The sequence below is a fragment of the Alligator sinensis genome, unplaced genomic scaffold, assembly GCF_000455745.1.
Source record: "Alligator sinensis unplaced genomic scaffold, ASM45574v1 scaffold392_2, whole genome shotgun sequence".
NCBI lineage: Eukaryota > Metazoa > Chordata > Crocodylia > Alligatoridae > Alligator > Alligator sinensis.
This window is the reverse complement of record NW_005842145.1, coordinates 1395431-1413509: the sequence shown is the minus strand read 5'-3', so window position 1 is coordinate 1413509 and position 18079 is coordinate 1395431. Positions and strand designations below refer to the sequence as shown.

Below are 18079 nucleotides of genomic sequence, written 5' to 3'. Positions count from 1 at the left end.
CCCCCCCCCCCCCCCCCCCCCCCCCCTGCATGCAGCTGGAAATGCGGGGCTTCCCCACAGCGCCTGGGGACTGACCACGGCTGCCTCTGGGGAAGAAGATGCTGCCACCTCTGCCTCCCACCTAGTCCCCAGCACTCACTTTCTGCCCGCTCGAATCTGTCTTCCCGGCTCTGCTCTCCGTTCCACTGTCCCTGGCTCTGCCCTCCCCTGCCCCATGCAATGCTGCATGCCTGCTTTTACAGAAGCAGGAGCTCAGTGCAGCACCGGAGGGAGCTGCGGTGGTGCTCATCCCAACCCACCCCATTGGCACAGTGCACCGCAAATATTCAAATCCATGAATAGAGTTTTCTGTAAATTGGCAATCAGATTCATATCAGCCCCGATATGTTTGGTTAATAATCAGTTATTGGTATCGGCCAAGAAAATCTTTATCGATGCCTCCCTAATATACACACACACAATTTAATTTCAAATTCAGTTTTTCTTTTTACTCATTATTATTTTATATCACAATATACAGTTCTACTACTACTGATTTCATAATAATATAATTGATATATTCCATTATTTTATTCTTAAAAATCATTAAAGGCAGCATCTACTTATTACTAGTTGAAATATCTTAACCTTTTTTCTAGATCAAAGTGGCATCAGTTTGGGTTGTAACAAAACACAATGACACTCAGTGAAGAGGGAATGGACTAAAAAAGATGTTTCCAAGATGATTTTAAATAAAAAAGATCAAATTTGCAGAAATAAAGTAAATTAGTCCACGTGTAATTCCTTGGCTAGACTGCTTCCAGTACCTAATTAGGGATAGGTGGTCACCCTAGAGAGAAGGTTTGTGGGGGGGAGGTGCAAAGCATCTTGGGATGCTGGGGGGTATCTCTAGTACAGTTTGAAATATAGAGATAACCTACAAGTTCTTGTAATCACAGGTGCTTAAAATATGAGAAATAATACAACAAAAAAAGCATTTGTGATGCTCTTTATTTAGGAAAATTTTGTCTTGACAAACGCTTCATGTTAAGGAGTTTTAAAGCCTTGGTTAATATCTAAGATATTATAAATTAGTTATAAGGAAATAAGATTTTTCAAATGACAAAATTCTGCTCACCACATGAAACCAAAGCTAAATTTTTTAGGGCAGTGGGGGTCAACATTTTTGTGAGAGTGTTTTGCCACAAATTAGCCCTACACCCTCCAATACCCTTTCCCTGATAAGTCTTGTTCTACTTCCTGCTCTGTGCTCCCCACCTGATACGCTGTTCTGCTTTCTCCTCCCTACCTGTGACTATGCTGCCCATCCCCTCCCTGGTCTACCATGTGCCACACAAAGGCTACCGGTGCCACTTGTGCTGTTAGGCACCCCTGCTTTAGGGGAAGGTACAGGTAGACGAACCAATTGCCACTATCTAAGACAGAGTATAGACTTAGATTAGGGACAGAAATTACACATAAACTGGTACAAGTAATCAGAAACCAGTTCAAATCTGTAACACAAAAGAATTTCAATGGACAAACTGCTTTCAAAATGGACAAAACCAGTTTAAGAAAAAACTGGATAGATGTAGTATCAGACTTAACTGATTTACGTTAAGTCAGTTCATTGAACTTCTGTACCCAGATGCCTTTCAGGTTCAAGTTACTTTACCCCAGCATCCCAGGATGTTTTGCACCTCCCCTGCAAACCCCCTTCTCTAGGGTGACCACCTATCCCTAACTGGGTGGGACAGTTCCAGAATGGGAACATCAAGTCCCAGTCCTGGGCTGCATTACTCTGAGACAGCGTTTGTCCTAGATTTGCAGTATCCTGCAGGGGTCCAAGTTTAGGAAGCAGTGGGTTTCCCCTGGTAGGATGCTTGGGTCTGCCAAGAGTGGGACACAGGGGCGCACATGCATGTGGCCAGGAATACAGCCAGGCAGCATGGAGAACAGGTTCCTGCAGAGAGGGAGTGCGGCAGGGGCTGGAGGCAGGGAGTAGGATATAGCCACAGGCAGCTCATCCAGCGAGCGGAAGAGCAGATCTCCACTACTGTGCAAACTCCCAGGACGGACATGTGGGGGCATGTGCCCCCCAGATTTGTTGGGGCAGATGTGGGCAGCCCACTGAGGGCTCAGGGCTTCCTGTCCTCCCTTGGGAGCTCTGTGCTAGCCACGCTGCCATGGCGAGGTGCCCCCTGCCCACCTGGCAGCAGCGGAGGTGGTGGTAGCATGGAGTTGTGTTCCCTACTGTTGCCAGGTGGGCAGGGGGCATGTGCCACTGTGGGCTGCCATGGGGAAAAGCAGTAGGACAGGTAGCCCTGAGCCTGCAGCAGGCAGCCCACACCCACCACCTCTGTTCTGCTTGGCTCTGCTCCAGCTGGGCCACCAGAGGATTTCATATATTTCATAGACATTTGGGCTGGAAGGGACCCCGGAGGATCATCAAGTCCAGCCTCCTGCCCCAGGGGCAGGAAGTCAGCAGGGGTCATAGGATACCATCAAGATAAGCATCCAAATGTGTCTTGAAGGCATTCAAAGCGGGTGCTTAAACCGCCTCTGGGGGCAGTCTATTCCAAACCTTGGGGGCTCGGACAGTAAAGAAGTTTTTCCTTATGTTCAGCCTGAATCTGTCGCGGTGGAGTTTGTGACTTTTCGATCTTGTTATCCCTTGGGGCGCTCTGGTGAACAGACGTTCCCTCAGATCCTGATAAGCACCCCTGATAAACTTATAGGTGGCCACCAGATCATCCCAAGCCTGCGCTTTTCCAGGCTGAAGAGTCCCATGGCTCTCAGCCTCTCATCATAAGATCTGTTTTCCTAACCTCTGATCATGTGCGTGGCTCTCCTCTGCACCCTCTCAAGCTTCTCCATATCCTTTTTGAATTGTGGAGCTCAAAACTGGACACAGTACTCCAGCTGCGGTCTCACCAAGGCTGAGTACAACGGGAGAATGACATCCTGGTATTTGCTTGAGAAGCATCTATGGATGCAAGCCAGCATTTTGCTCGCTTTACTAGCCGCAGCATCACACTGAAGGCTCATGTTCATCTTGTGGTCAATCATGACCCCCAAGTCCCTTTCATCTGTAGTGCTAACCAGCATAGCACTGCCGAGCCTATAAGCATGCTGCAGGTTTTTCCTCCCCAGGTGGAGAACCTTGCATTTTTCGGTGTTAAACACTATCAGGTTCTCATCCGTCCATTTCATGAGCCTGTCAAGATCTGCCTGGATCACCCTCCTGTCCTCAAGTGTGGATACTTTACCCCAGAGTTTGGTGTCATCGGCAAACTTGGCCAGTCCGCTTCTGACACCAATGTCCACACCACTGATGAAGATGTTAAATAGTATAGGCCCTATGGTAGAGCCTTGAGGGACCCCACTGGTGACCGTGCACCAAGATGATTGGCTTCCGTCAACCACCACCCTCTGGGTCCTACTGCGGAGCCAATTCCCTAGCCAGAGGATTGTGGTGAGGTCAAGGCCGCAGTTAGCCAGTTTAGCCAAGAGGTGATCATGGGATACCAGATTGAAGGCTTTTTTAAAGTCAAGATATACAACGTCAATCTCTCCCCCACTATCCAGGGGATAGGTCACCTGGTCATAAAAGCAAATGAGACTCATCAAGTAAGACCTATCCGCAACAAACCCATGCTGGGTATCCCTCAGGATATTGCCTTCAGCTCGTCTGTTAAGGATGGCTTCTCTGATAATCTTTTCCAAGACCTTCCCCAGGACAGAGGTCAAGCTGATGGGCCTGTAGTTTGCCAGATCCACTTTCCTCCCTTTCTTGAAGATAGGCACAACATTGGCCTTCTTCGAATCTTTGGGCACTTCACCAGAGCGCCAAGAGCTCTAAAAGATCCGCGCCAGGGGCTGAGCTATGATGCTTGCCAGCTCCTTGAGTACCCTTGGGTATAACCCGTCAAGGCTGGCTAACTTGAAGGTATCCAGCCTGTCAAGGTGTTCCTTCACGAGGTCAGCTTCGTTGGAGGGCAAGGAATCTCCCTCACCCGGGCCTCCCTGACCCACAGTGGGCAGGGGCGTCCCATGGGACTGGTAGGCGGGGGGGGGGCGGGGAAGAGAGGTGGACATGTGTCCCACCTTTCCATTTTGAAAAGCTGGTCACTCTACTCCTCTCACAGGGTGGGCGGGCTAGCCTTGGCCTAAACTGTCTGCTCCAGCCAAGCAGGGAGGCGTGTTCTAGCACCACCCCAGCTTCTGCCCTGGGCCACTTTAGGCATGTGGCTGCATTTCTGGACTCAAAAGTGAATGTCTGTTCACTTGATTATGAGTTCAATCTGCACAGCTTAGACTAACCTGCAATGACTGAATCGATTCAGCCACAGGCTTTTTGACCGTCTGTACTTAACCTTAGAGCCTGTCAGCTACCCTGGTCTAATTACACATTTGTGTGTTTTTACACAGTGGTAAATGAGGTAGCTAACCCCAGTTTTACTGAGGTGCATGCTAACTTACATTTGCATTGGAGGAAAGGCAGGCATCTAAACAGTTCCAGGGGAGCAACTGACATGCTTGAGTTCCACATCCTCTCTTATCTTGTGGTAAGTTGCACATGTGCCAATACCTTTGAAGTAGGTTCTTACTTCTATTTGGGGGCATAAGTAGAATGCAAAGCAGAAGTATGTCTGCATCTCTGAAATCTCTATGAGGAGTCAGTTAACTGAGGAAAACTTGACTATGGCTTCTGAGGGGCAGGGACTGGGGGAAATATCATCTCACCACCATTTTTAGTACAACAGTCTAGAACTAGTTTTTGTTTTCTTTCTGTTCTTCCAGTTTACATATTATCTGGCCCTGCAATTAGTATTTAAATGTTTAACAAAAATGTAATGGTGTTGCCCATTAGCTTTTAAAGCAGAAGAAAAAATGGGGGTCTCTGGGGGAATGTTTGCCAGAGGCATGCTAAATTCCAAAGTGGTTTCCCTGCACGCCTGACCATGTGAAAGCAACCCCGCTATTCAGTATTAATTACATAGCACACTGGAACATTTATGACACAATCATGAACAAGCTCTAAAACTGGCATTATGTGTGCGTTGGGGAGCAGGCTACCTCACAGGAGACTTTTTGGAACTGCCTTGCTTTAAGATAGAAAATTAACTGACAGGCACAGGAAACAAATGAAGTTAATAAGGGCCCCACAGCAGATCCTTTCAGTGCCTCTTATTTGGTTGTTTCCAGCCTGAAGAAACTGGCAGAGAAGAGGTTATAGAAATCTGTATGCCCCAATGGAATAAGATGCAGAATAAATTCCCATTTTGATATAGCTTTTTTAGTGATTATTTTTGTTAATATTTATAGAAAAAAAGAATACCAAAGCAAATTACATGCTTGAGCAAAATATGCTTCCTCAAGGAACAAACGAAGTCTAATTTATAGTCTGCTAATATTAATGTTTGTCAACAAAACTAAAATGAATACAAAATTCAATCAAAATAAAAACTTATCTCAAACCATAAAAATGTAATGTTTTACAAGACGACTTTGTATTTCAAATTAAGAGCATTTGTATTAAAAGCACAAAAAAGGAAACAAGGGGCAACAGGACAAAATAAAGCAAGATTTATAAACCTAGTTTAAAAAACCATAAACAATGCCTATTAATACAGCTGAGAAGGAAAAATTATGTACATCCAGAGATTAAAATCATTTTCCTACTTTTATTTGTCTGGATTGCTTTTGGTAAAAGCATATAAATAGCACATGCTGTAATATTCTTAGCACATATTCATATTTATATAAATGACTGATGTCAGTTCATGATTATGTTTTTCAAATGTTAAACATGGTTTTGCATTAGGTTCCAATTCTGATTAGCAGACTTATGCATGCATCTCTGGTTCAATGTTACATTTTCACAATCCTTTTGGCATGGCATGACTATCATCTAAGATTAATACGAAGATCTGTTTTGTTCAAATGTTGTTGGATGGAGACCCCTCTTCAAATAGATTACATAATTATTTTAATTCCACTTCTCCAATACCATGTGGGGTAGTGCAAATTCCTTGTAAATTTGTTTCCTGATGTTTTTAAGACTGCGGTGAAAACAGGTATGAAATGAGTAAATGATGGGCATATTTGAAGGAAAAAAATAGGACTAAACAAATTCCTCAGCATGCTAATGTTGCACCTTTCCCCATCTTTTGACCTTTCTTCTGCAACTAAACCCTGGGAAGGCTTCCCTCTACCTGACAATGACAAACAGCTGGATTTCTGAAACCACCTTTCTTTACTACCACTGCTATCCTAACGGTATCCTATGTTTTCATTTGTGGCAGTGAGTTTTGTCTGACCCTGAAAGACTGAAAAAGACTTTTATAAGAGCTGTATTTATATTAGCTCTTTGTAAAGAAAGGATATATTTCATCAGGAAAGATGAGAGATACTGATTTATTGCTTGCTTAATATAAAAGCTACTTCCACACAAACATAGCTCTAAGGAAAGGATTGTCAGATTAACCTTTTTATTTAACCAGTTTTCCTTTCTTCAGGGAAATAATATTTCTCCTTAAAAACACAGAATACATATTTAAATACTTGATATATTAGTATAATATAAAAACAAGCTCTAAGCCACATGCACAATGTAAAACTTAAGCATGCAGAATATACTAAAGCAATGGAGGATGTAAAGAGTTTGCTAGGAAGAAATGATATCTGGTAATCAGTATCAACTTAATTCAGCAAAAAACCTGTTATATCACATGCATGTTATAATAAATAAATAAACTTATTTTGCTAAATAGACCTCTTTCCTCACCTCCACTAGAAAGACAGCATTCACATTATCCTGGCTGCCACCTACTCACTATATTCTCATTTTGATGCCTTTTTCACCAACAAGGTCATTTATACATTCTGCCACCTCTCAATATCCATTAAAACTAATCTTTTTCTCTAGCTCATTAGCCAAATCTTATATAGTCCTTATGCCCTGTCTTCATAACTGCAAGATTATTTGGGTCTCCCAGATAGACATATTACCCACTTCAGTCTCTCTACAGTCTTCTTCTTTACCAATGGGATTAATCCCATAACTTCCTCAACTAAACAGGACTCTATGCATTGCATGCATTCATCTGCAAAGTGTCTGTAGTTTCTTGTCCACATTTAAGCCTTTCTGAGAAATCCCACCCCTGCTTTGATTTCTATAGTCCATCTTCTTCATTTGCATGAGTTGCCTATCTTTATACTCTTTCCCCCAACCATCACTTAGAATTGTGAGACCCATGGATCAGGGATTCTCTTTATGTTTTTCTTTCTCTTCTTACATGAAAACATAAAAAATGAAACAGCTGCAACCTTTCTTCATTTTCATTCAAAGCCATTTTACTGAGAATGCCAAAAAACAGGGACAAAAGGACTACAATGGAACAAAAGGATTACAATGACCCTGCACTAAGTACCTGTACATTCTTCAAGATGCCTTTATCCATACAGATGGCACTGTGTGCACTCTCATGGGTACAAGCTAAAATCTTCAGCTATCAATAACCTGTGGAGGCTGCACATGAACCCTTCACACACACATACAAATGACAAGGTAGCCTCAATAGTAATTCCTTCCTAATAATGATATCCAGTAATATTCTGAACAGGGTTGCCATCTGTCCATATGTTTTAAGAGCAGTCCATATAAAAAAAACACAAAAGCTGTCTATAAAAAAAGCCTCAGAAACAGTGTGGTTGTTTGAAGATCCATGGTCTTATTTGCCACTGGAATAAAACAGGAATGTAAACATCAATGGACAGAGAGAACAGAGCAGCGCCACCTGATGTCAAAACAGGCATGCTATTTGGAGTTGTCTGTCAGGGCTTTGTGGCCCACTAGAGTCTCAATAACTCCTTCTCTCTCATGCTAGCTAGTGCTGCTACTAAATGTCCCAGCCACTGCTTGTCTACTCAATGTTCACCCCAAAGGTATGCAGGGCTGTGAAGCCTCAGGCCAGGTAAGACAAGGGCAGAGCTGTGGGGCTGTGCATGGGGGGGGAAGACATGGCAGCTGAGGATCTGTGTTGGGGCAGAGGGATTGGGAGTCAGGCTAAATAATGGACTGGAAGGGGCAACACAGTGTAGGGTGCTAGCATGTGGGGTGAGCGGAGGACACCTGGGGTAGGGACTGCATAGTGTAGAACCACTACTGCAGCCATGCCAACTCAAGAAAATTGTATTATTGACATTAAAATGTGTCAGTTAAAAAAAAACTCTGGTTGTCAGTAAAAAGCTTATAGATTGTCAGTAAAAAAAAATAATTCTTGGGTTGGTAACCTGCATTCTGAACCAGTAGAGAAGACAGACAGGTCATGGGATGCATGTGTCCAAAAACTTATCAATTAACTCCACATACAATAACGTACCTCTTTCTCCTTTGAGCATTTTTTCTATATATACACCACTTCAGGGCATTGCCTAGAGTTATGTCAAGGAGACAAATACAGATCTACCAAATTAGACCTCATAATGAAATAGCGTAAGATAAATCTATTAAACACAATTTCCTCTTATAGATTTCAAAGACAGGAAGCCCTTTAAGATATTCTACAGACCTTGTAAAAGTGTGCTTTAACCAAAGAGAGAAGGGGAAATTTATGCGAAGTATGAGACATCTAAATTTGATTTGAAACCCACCCCAATAGTCCTTGATTAGTTATTCACTAACCTTTAGCTACGGTTCCTGAAGGATCTTCTAAGGAGCTTTGTTCTATGCAGATAGAAAGACACTGCTCTTAGGATATCAAACATTAATATTAGTCTGAACTAGAATAAGAAGATTTGAGGAGAGGAATAAATAGATAAACTAATTTAAGTGAAAATCTGTAACAAACTTCAGTAAAAATTCTGGGCACGTTGTATGCACAACTCTTTCCATATGGGAAAATGTGTAAGGAAACCCTAGACAGAGTTTGTCATGTTAGTCTGAAGTCAGGCAGAAGGTAGAGTAAATAAGCACCTTACAGACCAACTAAATATGATATATAAAGAGCACAAACTTTCATAAACTTGAGCTCACTTTGTCAGATGCTGTGAAAGGACAAGTATAGAGCAGCATATAAAGTAGAGTGAGTGATCTGAAAGTAAAAGGTGGAAAGGGAACATTGGGTGAGGCAAGCAGTGCTGGGAGATGCAAAGAAGCAAAGAACCCACAGGAACAAAAGGGTTTACCAGAGTCATCCCTAGGGTTGTGTGGGGGCCCAGGGCATATCAGCCTGTGCAGGACGGTGAGTGGCCAGAGCGGGGGGAGGGGGAGAGTGGCTGGAGTAGGGGGGGACAGACAAGGTGGGGTGTGGCAAGCAGCCAGAGTGCGGAGCCGGTGGCATGCGGTGGCCACAGCGGGGCCTGTATGGCACTGTCCACAGGGCCCCCCCAAAATGCAGGGCCCAGGGCGGTTGTCCCGATTCACCCCCTGTAGGGACGGTCCTGGGGTTTACAATAGCTAATTCAGGTAATGGGATAAAACTCCATAGTCCCTGTTTAAACCATACCAAAGGTGGGAATTCACTCAATTCAAGCTGATAGCTGCTAAAAATGCTACCTTTATAGAAAAATGATATATAGAACATGATTATAATACTTTGGAAGGCAGATACATTAAAGACGTCAATACTACATTCAGGAAACAGTTCTATAACTGATGGAAATGAGTCAGATTCCACAAAACTAGAGACTAAGGGCTAAAAAACTAGCTGAATAACCATCAAACTTTGGGTGGAATGCCAGAACTGAGAAGCCCAAAATGTAGCAACTGATAAATCCTAGTAGTCACAATTAATATCACCCAAGCCTTGTCCTGAGATATTTTTCTGAGTACCTTGGGAATCATCAGGATGGGGTAAGGTGGGGCAGAGTCATAACAACAGGTTTTGATTCCACTGAATCAGAAATGTGTTTGCTTTAGATTCATGACTCATCCCTTCTCAGAAGTAAAATATGGGACATTTTTGCTCACCTTTGTAACATATAGGTCCACTAAGCAAACCTTCAGTCCTAAAATACTGGATTCCAAATTGAATCCTTCATTTTCCATTTGTGGGAGATGGACTCTTTTGACTTTGGGGCTAAGTACACACAGTCAAAAGCCCCAAGACTGAATTGATTCAATCTTTGCAGGTTTCTGTAAACTGCCTAGATTGAACCTATTAGAAAGTGAACCGACATTTGCTTTTCAAACCTGAAAGGCAGCCAAACCCCTGCAGTGGCCCATACCAGGAACCGGGGACTGCTAGAGCACACCTCCCAGCCTGACAGCCACAGCAGAGAGCCAGGAGATGCCCCCAGCCATGCTCCCTCTTCAGCCTCTAGCCAGCTGAGATTGAAGCATTGTGGGGGGGGAACCCTCCCACCAGACCCCCAGCCAGGGTCTCCCTAGTGCCAGGGAAGGGGAAGGTCCCCAGTGGAGCGTTTCTCCCTTTCTCCCCCATGTCTGGAGCTAGTTCCCATAGCCACAACCCCTCCTCAGTCCAGGCCAGCTGAGGAGGGATATGAAGGGAACCTTCCCACCCTGCACCAGACCCCTAGCTGTGGACTCCCAGGTGTGAGTGTAAGGGGGAAAGGGGGAGCCCCAAAGAGGGCATTTCTTCCTTTCTCTCCCCACACCCAGAACCAGAGCCGGGCCAATCACCCAAGCCATGCCCCTGGTGGCTGGCTGAGGACTGAGTGGGATGGGAGGGACTGCCCCCCTCCCTGGTTCCAGATCCCTAGCTGGGCCATGCTGGGTGTAGGGCAGGGTAGAAGGCCACAGTGGAAGCTACCTTTCCCTCCTCCACTCCCTCCTCAGCTGGCCTGCTGAGGTGTGACCAGGTGATCTCCCCAGCTCCTGGCTTGGGCAAGGGGAGTAAAGCCCCCACTGCATGCTTTCCTACAGCAGGGAACCATAGTGATCACCTGGTCACACCCCCTCCTTGGCCAGTAGGCCAGCTAAGGAGGGAGTGAGGGCAGAAAGGGTTCCCCCACACCTGGCTCTGGACCCCCAGCCAGGCTGTGCCCAGTACAGGGCAGGGTGGGGAGGGGAGAGAGGGGAGCCTGCAGTGGGGGGTCATTTCACTTCCCAGTCCCTCTTTAGCCAGCCTGCTAACCAAAGAGGGGCCATGGCCAGGTGACTGCCCTGGCTGCCAGCTGAGGGGAAGCTTGCAGTGGGGGTTTTACACACCCCCCACCCAAGCCAGGAGCTGGGCAATCACCTGGCTATGTTATCTCCCCAGCCAGCAGTCCAGCTGAGCGGGGGGAGAGGTAACAACCTCCACTGTAGACTTCCCCCCCCCTTCCCATGGCAGAGCCAGGTGGGGAAGCCCCCCCCCAGTGGTCTGCTGGCTGAGAAGGTGTGGCTGAGTTATTTCTTGGCCAGGATCAGTAAAATGAGGGGAATGATGGTGTTGTTGAGGCTTGCCCAGTTTGCTGTACTGATGTCCCTTTTCACCCCTGGCCAGGCTTTACAAGTCAGGCACTTGTTTTCTCTGGGGCAAATGAGGCCTTCATGGACTGTTTCAAGAACTGAAATTTCGTTTTCTTTTCTAACAATGCAGAGGTACTCATCGAGAAAGACAAATGTGCCAAGACACAGCTTGGAAGATATGTTTCCTAAAAGCCACAAAATACCTAATGTATCTGTTCTTTAAGGGGAGGAATCCAACACTTGACAGACAGACTTAAAGCCCACAGAGTCTGAATCAATCATTAAAGAAGTTATGTATAGGGAAGGTGGTACAAAGGATAAAAAAAAAAAGAGCTTTTGTATGAAGATGGGGAAGGAAGATCTAATCAGTGAAATATGCTCCCAATATTTGATCATTAATTCCTGGCAACTGAAAAATCAAAACAAAAAATGTTGTAACAAAATGTAGAAAATGTTTAAGTACTAACTGGTCAGACATTCACCAAGATTCATCATTCTGCCACAGATAATGAGAGGGTTGAAGGACAGTTGAAATAGCTTCATTCCTTATGGCTTCATATGAGCACGTAAGATGGTTTAGGTCACATGCACGACCCCAGCAGACACTACTAGCCAAAATAATTTGATCCCTATATAGATCACCTACAGCAAAATTCAAATTGGCTCAGGCTTGTAGAAAAATCAATGGGTGTGGAAAAATGAAAATGGATTCTCCCATCCCGAGATATAAAATTCCCTGACAATGGTTCCTTAAAAAACCAAAAACCTTAAACTGTTGCTCTTTGTCTTGTGCTTTGTATCTAAACATGGAGAAGACTGCTCTCCCCGTGGCTGTCAATCACACATCCTTCCCAAGCCCAGAAAAGAAACAGAATTAAAAAAAAAAATCAAAACTATTAGAATGTGAGAGCCAAGGGGTGGGGAGATTTTTTTTTTAGGAGAAATCTGGATGGCAAAATCAGCAGTGATGCTGGTGCACAAATAAGAACATGTCAAAGCATCAACATGGGGAATGACAGAAAATTGAAATAGCAATGCTTTTCCAGCCTTGCTTTACCAAAAGGTTTACTGTATTTTCTCACATACAACACAACACAGACTACAATACATGCCTTGTTTTTCAAAGTCAGAATAAAGAAAAACAGATTTTTCCAGAGTTATGGCTGCATAGACCAGGTACAGATCCTAATCTTCAACTGGCTTACCTTCCCTTTCCTACTTAACTAAAGCTGCAACCCTAGCTGCTTCTGTAGACTAGTATCCATGTGTGAGTCAATGATTTTGAAAAGAGCTAGAGTCTCCGAAGCAGTGAAATAGGAGAGATCTGGAGTAGCTAACAAACAGCAAATTGCCCCAGGTTAGCTTGACTGGTAGAACATTATGACCATTAAAAAGGAGAAATGAAACACCTCTAGAGTACAGAACAATGAGCCATTAAATCAATGACTCCTCAGCTGCCTGAATAGTAATGCCACAGTTGCTCCAGTGTGGAGCAGGAATCAAAGCAGAGTGTTTCTATCCCAGTCAGCAAATCAGCTTCTCTACATAATACATGCACTCCAATTTTGGGAGGGTTGTTTTTTGTGGGAGGAAATACAATTTTATACTAAACATAAGTGCAGGTAAACTAAAGACAATGCAACTTAGTTGTATTTGAACAAAAATATGTATGTATAGAACAACATTTTAAAGGAAAATCTAATTCACATTGGTTAGGGTAAGAAAGCTACCATATAGACCGAAAACTCACTAAAGGATCATAAAAGTTAGAGATAAATATTAATGTACACAGCTTGAAAGTTGTTAATTATGTTAAATAAGCCCTGTCCTAATTATCCGGACAGGAAAATAAACAGCACATTAATGCCAAGATTTTTTTAAATGGGCAAGTTGAAATCACCAATAAGGATAGTGAATGGGTGAAAAGATTACAGAGAATTTAAAAATGTGAGCAAAGAATAACAAAGTAAGATTAAACCTGGAAAAATGCATTCTAATGTCAGGTGAAAAATAATCCACAATACAAATAGATTAGACAATGACGGAAATGCTCAGGAAGTAGTACAAGAACGAATGCTGAAATAAAATGAAGGTTGATAGTGGACTCAAAATTTTACAAAATTGCATAATGCAAACAGATGGATGCAATCTTCAACAGCCATTGTCACATCACAGATCAGGGAGGTAACAGTCCACTGTTACTATCATAGATTATTGTCTTTGTTCTGAGCACCGTATTAAGAGAAGAAAATTGGAATAAACCTAGAAAAGAACTGCATAATTAATGAAAGAGCCAGGCAGGTTAATTTATGAGGAAAGATTAAGAGGACCCAATATCTACTCAGATTGGCTAAACAATAGCTAAGGGGGTAGATCAGAAAAGTCATAAATATCCACAAATAATGAAGGATGTAAACACCAGGACCCCCAGTTCAGCAAAAGCACTTCAGCCCATTTCTTACCTATAGGTATGTACTTTACTCAAACCTATCCGTATTCAGCCATTTAACCACCCACTGATTTCAGTGGGACATAAACTATGTACTTGCATGCTTTCACTGAAGAGAGATGATATTAATTATGTGCTCAAAGTCAAGTATTTTGCTGAATGTGTGCCTTAGAGCGGAATAGAATTATTCCATATTATGTACAAAAATGTAAATAAAAGTAACAGTAGCATAACTCGGGCCAGGTGAGGAGGGGCACCAACTATGAGAGGATGCTTGGATTCCTGCCACAGAGTCTTTGCCTCCATAAGGGAAACTCTGTGCAGCCCAAGCCCAGACGCAGGGGCCAGGCAGGGCAGGGTTGCACCTATCAGGGTGTCTGCAGTGGGGAAGAGCATGAATAAAGCAAGTGGAACAGTGCTCCCCTCCCCTGCAACCCTTTCTAGCAGCAAGGGAAACCCTGCATTGCCTCTTCCTGGCCACAAGTACTGGGCAGGGCAGCACTGCACTGCACTAAATTGATCTGTGGGGCAAGGGGTGAGAATGGTAATCAGAATGGTGCGTCCCTCCTCTTCCTGTCCCAAGCACTCAATGAGCGCTCTAGACCACTGAGAAATAATGGAAATGAAACAATAAAATATAAGTTGAGTATCAGAGGAAATAGTATCAGTGAAATACATGAGGATGTGGAATAATGTCCCCTGTAAAAACTTAATCTTCTGGGATTTAAAAACTAGAATGCTAGAAACTACTTTAAGAGCAATACTGTATTGCCAAGGAAAGAGACTGCATGCTTTAAAGCAGCGGTGCCCAAGTTTTTTGCCCTGCAGGCCAGCTGGACAGTACCAAGTTCCCTGTGGGCCAGATCTGGCTGAAAGGGGCTGCACAGTCTGATCTTGATCCAGCCACCCAGAGTGGGGGTACAACAGAGCAACCTAATCTGGATGTGCAAGGAGGAAAGGGGCAGGACAGTATGGAGTGGCTCTGATCCAAATGTGTGGGGAGGCAGGGGAGACACAGGGTGGAGCAGCCCCAATCCTGATGTATGGGTCAGGGGGAGGGCAAAGCAGCCTAGCGATGGTCTGGAAAAGCAGGGCAGGGGCAAGGCAGTCGTGATTCGGATGGACGATTTGGAGGGAGGGGGAGAGCATCAGGGAGAATGGAGTGGCCCCAATCCAGATGTGTGGGGGTGAAGTGGCTCTGATCCAGGCACGTGCATGGTAAGAGGAGAGTAGGGGAAGCCCAGCCCTAGTTACAATATGTTGAGCAAAGTGGAGCAGAGCGGCCTCAATCCGTACATGCGGGGAGCAGCCCAACCCTATCGGGATGCACATGGTTGGGGCAAAGTACTAATCCCCCTTTGCTGCAATGGCCTAGCTGAAGCTGGACCATTGTGCGGCGCTTCTACTGGTCCCCCCTGCCAAGTTTTCCAAGCTCTGGGGGAGACCCACAGGCTGGATGTCACGATTCTGCAAGCTGGAAGTTGAGCATCCCTGTTTTAAATTATCCCTTTCATTTTTAACAGCTTCTGTATTTAATTGAAGTCAATTCTCAAGTAAAATAATCGGATGTTACCCACAACCCCCTCTCCCCCCCAGATATTCATGACTGAGTTATGTGTAAGTGTGAAAAGCCTGGGACAGGAGTTGTATAAAGGCTACAACCCTTACACCCAGTTCCTGTTCCACCCAAATGCATTTAATTTACATTGTAGAAACTGCACAGGTCCCGCTGCAGGAAAGAATTCAAGAGTAGGGCCTAAAGGTCAAAGAAATCAATCAATCGCTTATAGTGCTCACCTTTATACTATGAGAAGCCAACCCAGCTAAATTATTCAAGGTCCTATACCAGCAGTTCTCAGCAATGGTACTGCAGCATCCTGCTGGGGTGCCTAGAGATCCTTTCAAGTGTGCACACAATGTTAGCACTTTTAGGTATGCACTATTACGTATGCAAACATGATTCACAAGGTAAACCCAGAGATTTCAAATAGTATTCCATGCTGTCAAAAACATTCTGATCTGTTTTGGACTTTTTCAGTTTTTTGCACCAGAAGAATTGCTCTATTACTTTTCTGTAGTAAAAAAAATGAGTGAAAGGTGATAACTGGCATTTTCTGAAAGGTGCTTCAAGTCTATGAAGTGCCATGAGTGTAAAAATGTTCCTAGACCGAGTACTCTTTGTGTGGTTCTGTAGGAATCTCTGTGACCTACAGAACAGAGATGCAAAACAACATTGCTTCTATAATTATTTTACATTTATTTTATGCTGATTTAAGGAAATAAGTATAGGGAGAAAAATAGCCATTAAAATCAGGATATTTTCCATATTAACCTTTCAAATGAATACATGTGAACATACAGTGATTTAAATACTAAATTACTAGGTATTTGGGTATTTCCTTTTTCTTATTACATATTACATAGTCTATTAGAGAATTGATTGTTAGAACCACATGTATATATTTCTGGTGACTGTCACATGTACTATTTCAAAAAATCAATCTGGACATGAACATGTCTTTTTATGCAGCTACTTTGGTTCTGGCAAAATGAAATAGAAAAAAAGAGGAAAGAAGAGTTCCTTCAGAAGGCCTATTCTATCCTTCACTATATCTGTGAAAATGCACAGCTGTCTTGTCTTTTCCTGGTTTTCCAAAAGTACAAGCCACCTACCTGTTGCTGAACTGGTACTTGCTGTACTACCTGCGTGGGCACTGCTGCCTGGCCAGCCACTGATGTCTGTAGAGTCACTGTCGAACCTGTATCTGACCCAGTCTCTGACGTCTGCATTGTGGTCTCTGAATAAAATTAAAGTATAAAAAAAAAAGAGTTTAGCATGTGAATTTTTGCTGATCATCACATATGCTTAGTTAAATCTTGGAAAAAGAACATTTGCCCAAATTCTATACCAGGAGGTTAGCTAAACAATCTTTTTTTTTTCTACTACCACACAAGTATGTGCATATTGCCGGGTTTTTTTTTCTTTTTTGAAGTGCTGCTATAATCTAAATATTACAAGTTTTTATTATTACATAGGTTCCTGGCCTGTCTAGGCCAGGAACTGCTTAGTGCTTCTAGGACAGAAACAACACAGAACATCAAAAGTTTTGATTCCAAGAATTAATTGTTTTTCTGAGATTACCTTCCAGTCTACTTTGTAACAGAATATGCACTTGTCAGTTCATAGCAAGGTACCTGAGAACCGCCTTACTCCCCCATGATAAATGCTGTGAAAAACAAATCTATTACATGGCTTAATTCTTCTCTCCCTATAGTAACATATCCTAACTGTAACTACAATGACGCCAGTTGAAGTTTCTCCACTATAAAACTCATTAGAGGGGAGATTCAGCTCTTATGTATGTTTATGCTATAATAATCAGCACACTTGAGGCCATCTACAAAAATATATATTTTCAGTTTGAGAAATATTTAATTCTAAACTTAACCAGCATTAAGTATGTCTTCATATAAAATTCTAGTATCACCTGCATTAAATGAAAACTTGAAACAGACCTGGCACTATTTTAATTCTAAATAGTTGAAGTCATTCCCCCAAAAGAACACAGACAAATTACAACATCTACATATTACCAGTTTTCAGAAAGAGTTAACACATAAAGCACAAGGTATTTTTAAAGTACAATGAGGAAAATGCATAATACCAAAATCATTCTCTCTTCATCATGAATATTCTCTTAAGTCATTGTGTGAAAGTCATTTTCCTCCCTAAATTCAAGCATACAGGCTCAAGTAATTATTTAACTCAAAATTCAGTGGCCTTTTTCTAGTCTCACTTATGCCCCTAGTACCTCTTATTATTTAATACAACATTATCTCACATACAACATGCACCTCTTTTCCAAAGTCAGCCCCCTCAAATTGATGTGCCTGTTTTCTTTCTTCAAACATAGGACTTCACATGTATTGCTCAGTATAAATAAAGGTGGCAGAATCTCAACTTTGGTTGGGTATTACTGCTTGCCTAGAGTGGAAAGTTAGAGAGGGAACTTTATGAAGGAGAAAGAAAAGTTACGTTAAATCCATTGAGTAACTTTACAGAATGTGTAGAATCTCAAAACAGAGTGAAAGACTGTCTTCTATAAGTCATCATCTGATCTCACACTTCTATCTAGAGAAGAATATAAACAATGTTGGGACACTAAGAAGCAGACTTAAAATTTTGAAGAACTCAGTATTTTGGGCACACGCTATGAATACATTCTTGAAGA

At 43.0% G+C, this 18079-nt stretch overlaps 1 protein-coding gene across 6 annotated transcripts in view; it reads right to left on the bottom strand.

Moving 5' to 3' along the window:
• RFX3 (regulatory factor X3) overlaps positions 1-18079 on the bottom strand; it is a 263571-nt gene that overhangs the window by 135367 nt on the left and 110125 nt on the right. For 3 of the 6 annotated variants that reach the window (XM_025206198.1, XM_025206201.1, XM_025206200.1), the window contains exon 2: positions 16521-16645. In XM_025206198.1, the coding sequence (XP_025061983.1) occupies positions 16521-16637 (117 nt within the window). In that variant the 5' untranslated portion in view covers positions 16638-16645. Of the gene's footprint in view, positions 1-16520; positions 16646-17693; positions 17826-18079 lie in introns of those variants that run through there. The other 3 variants (XM_006025413.3, XM_025206199.1, XM_025206202.1) reach the window with 3 other exon arrangements.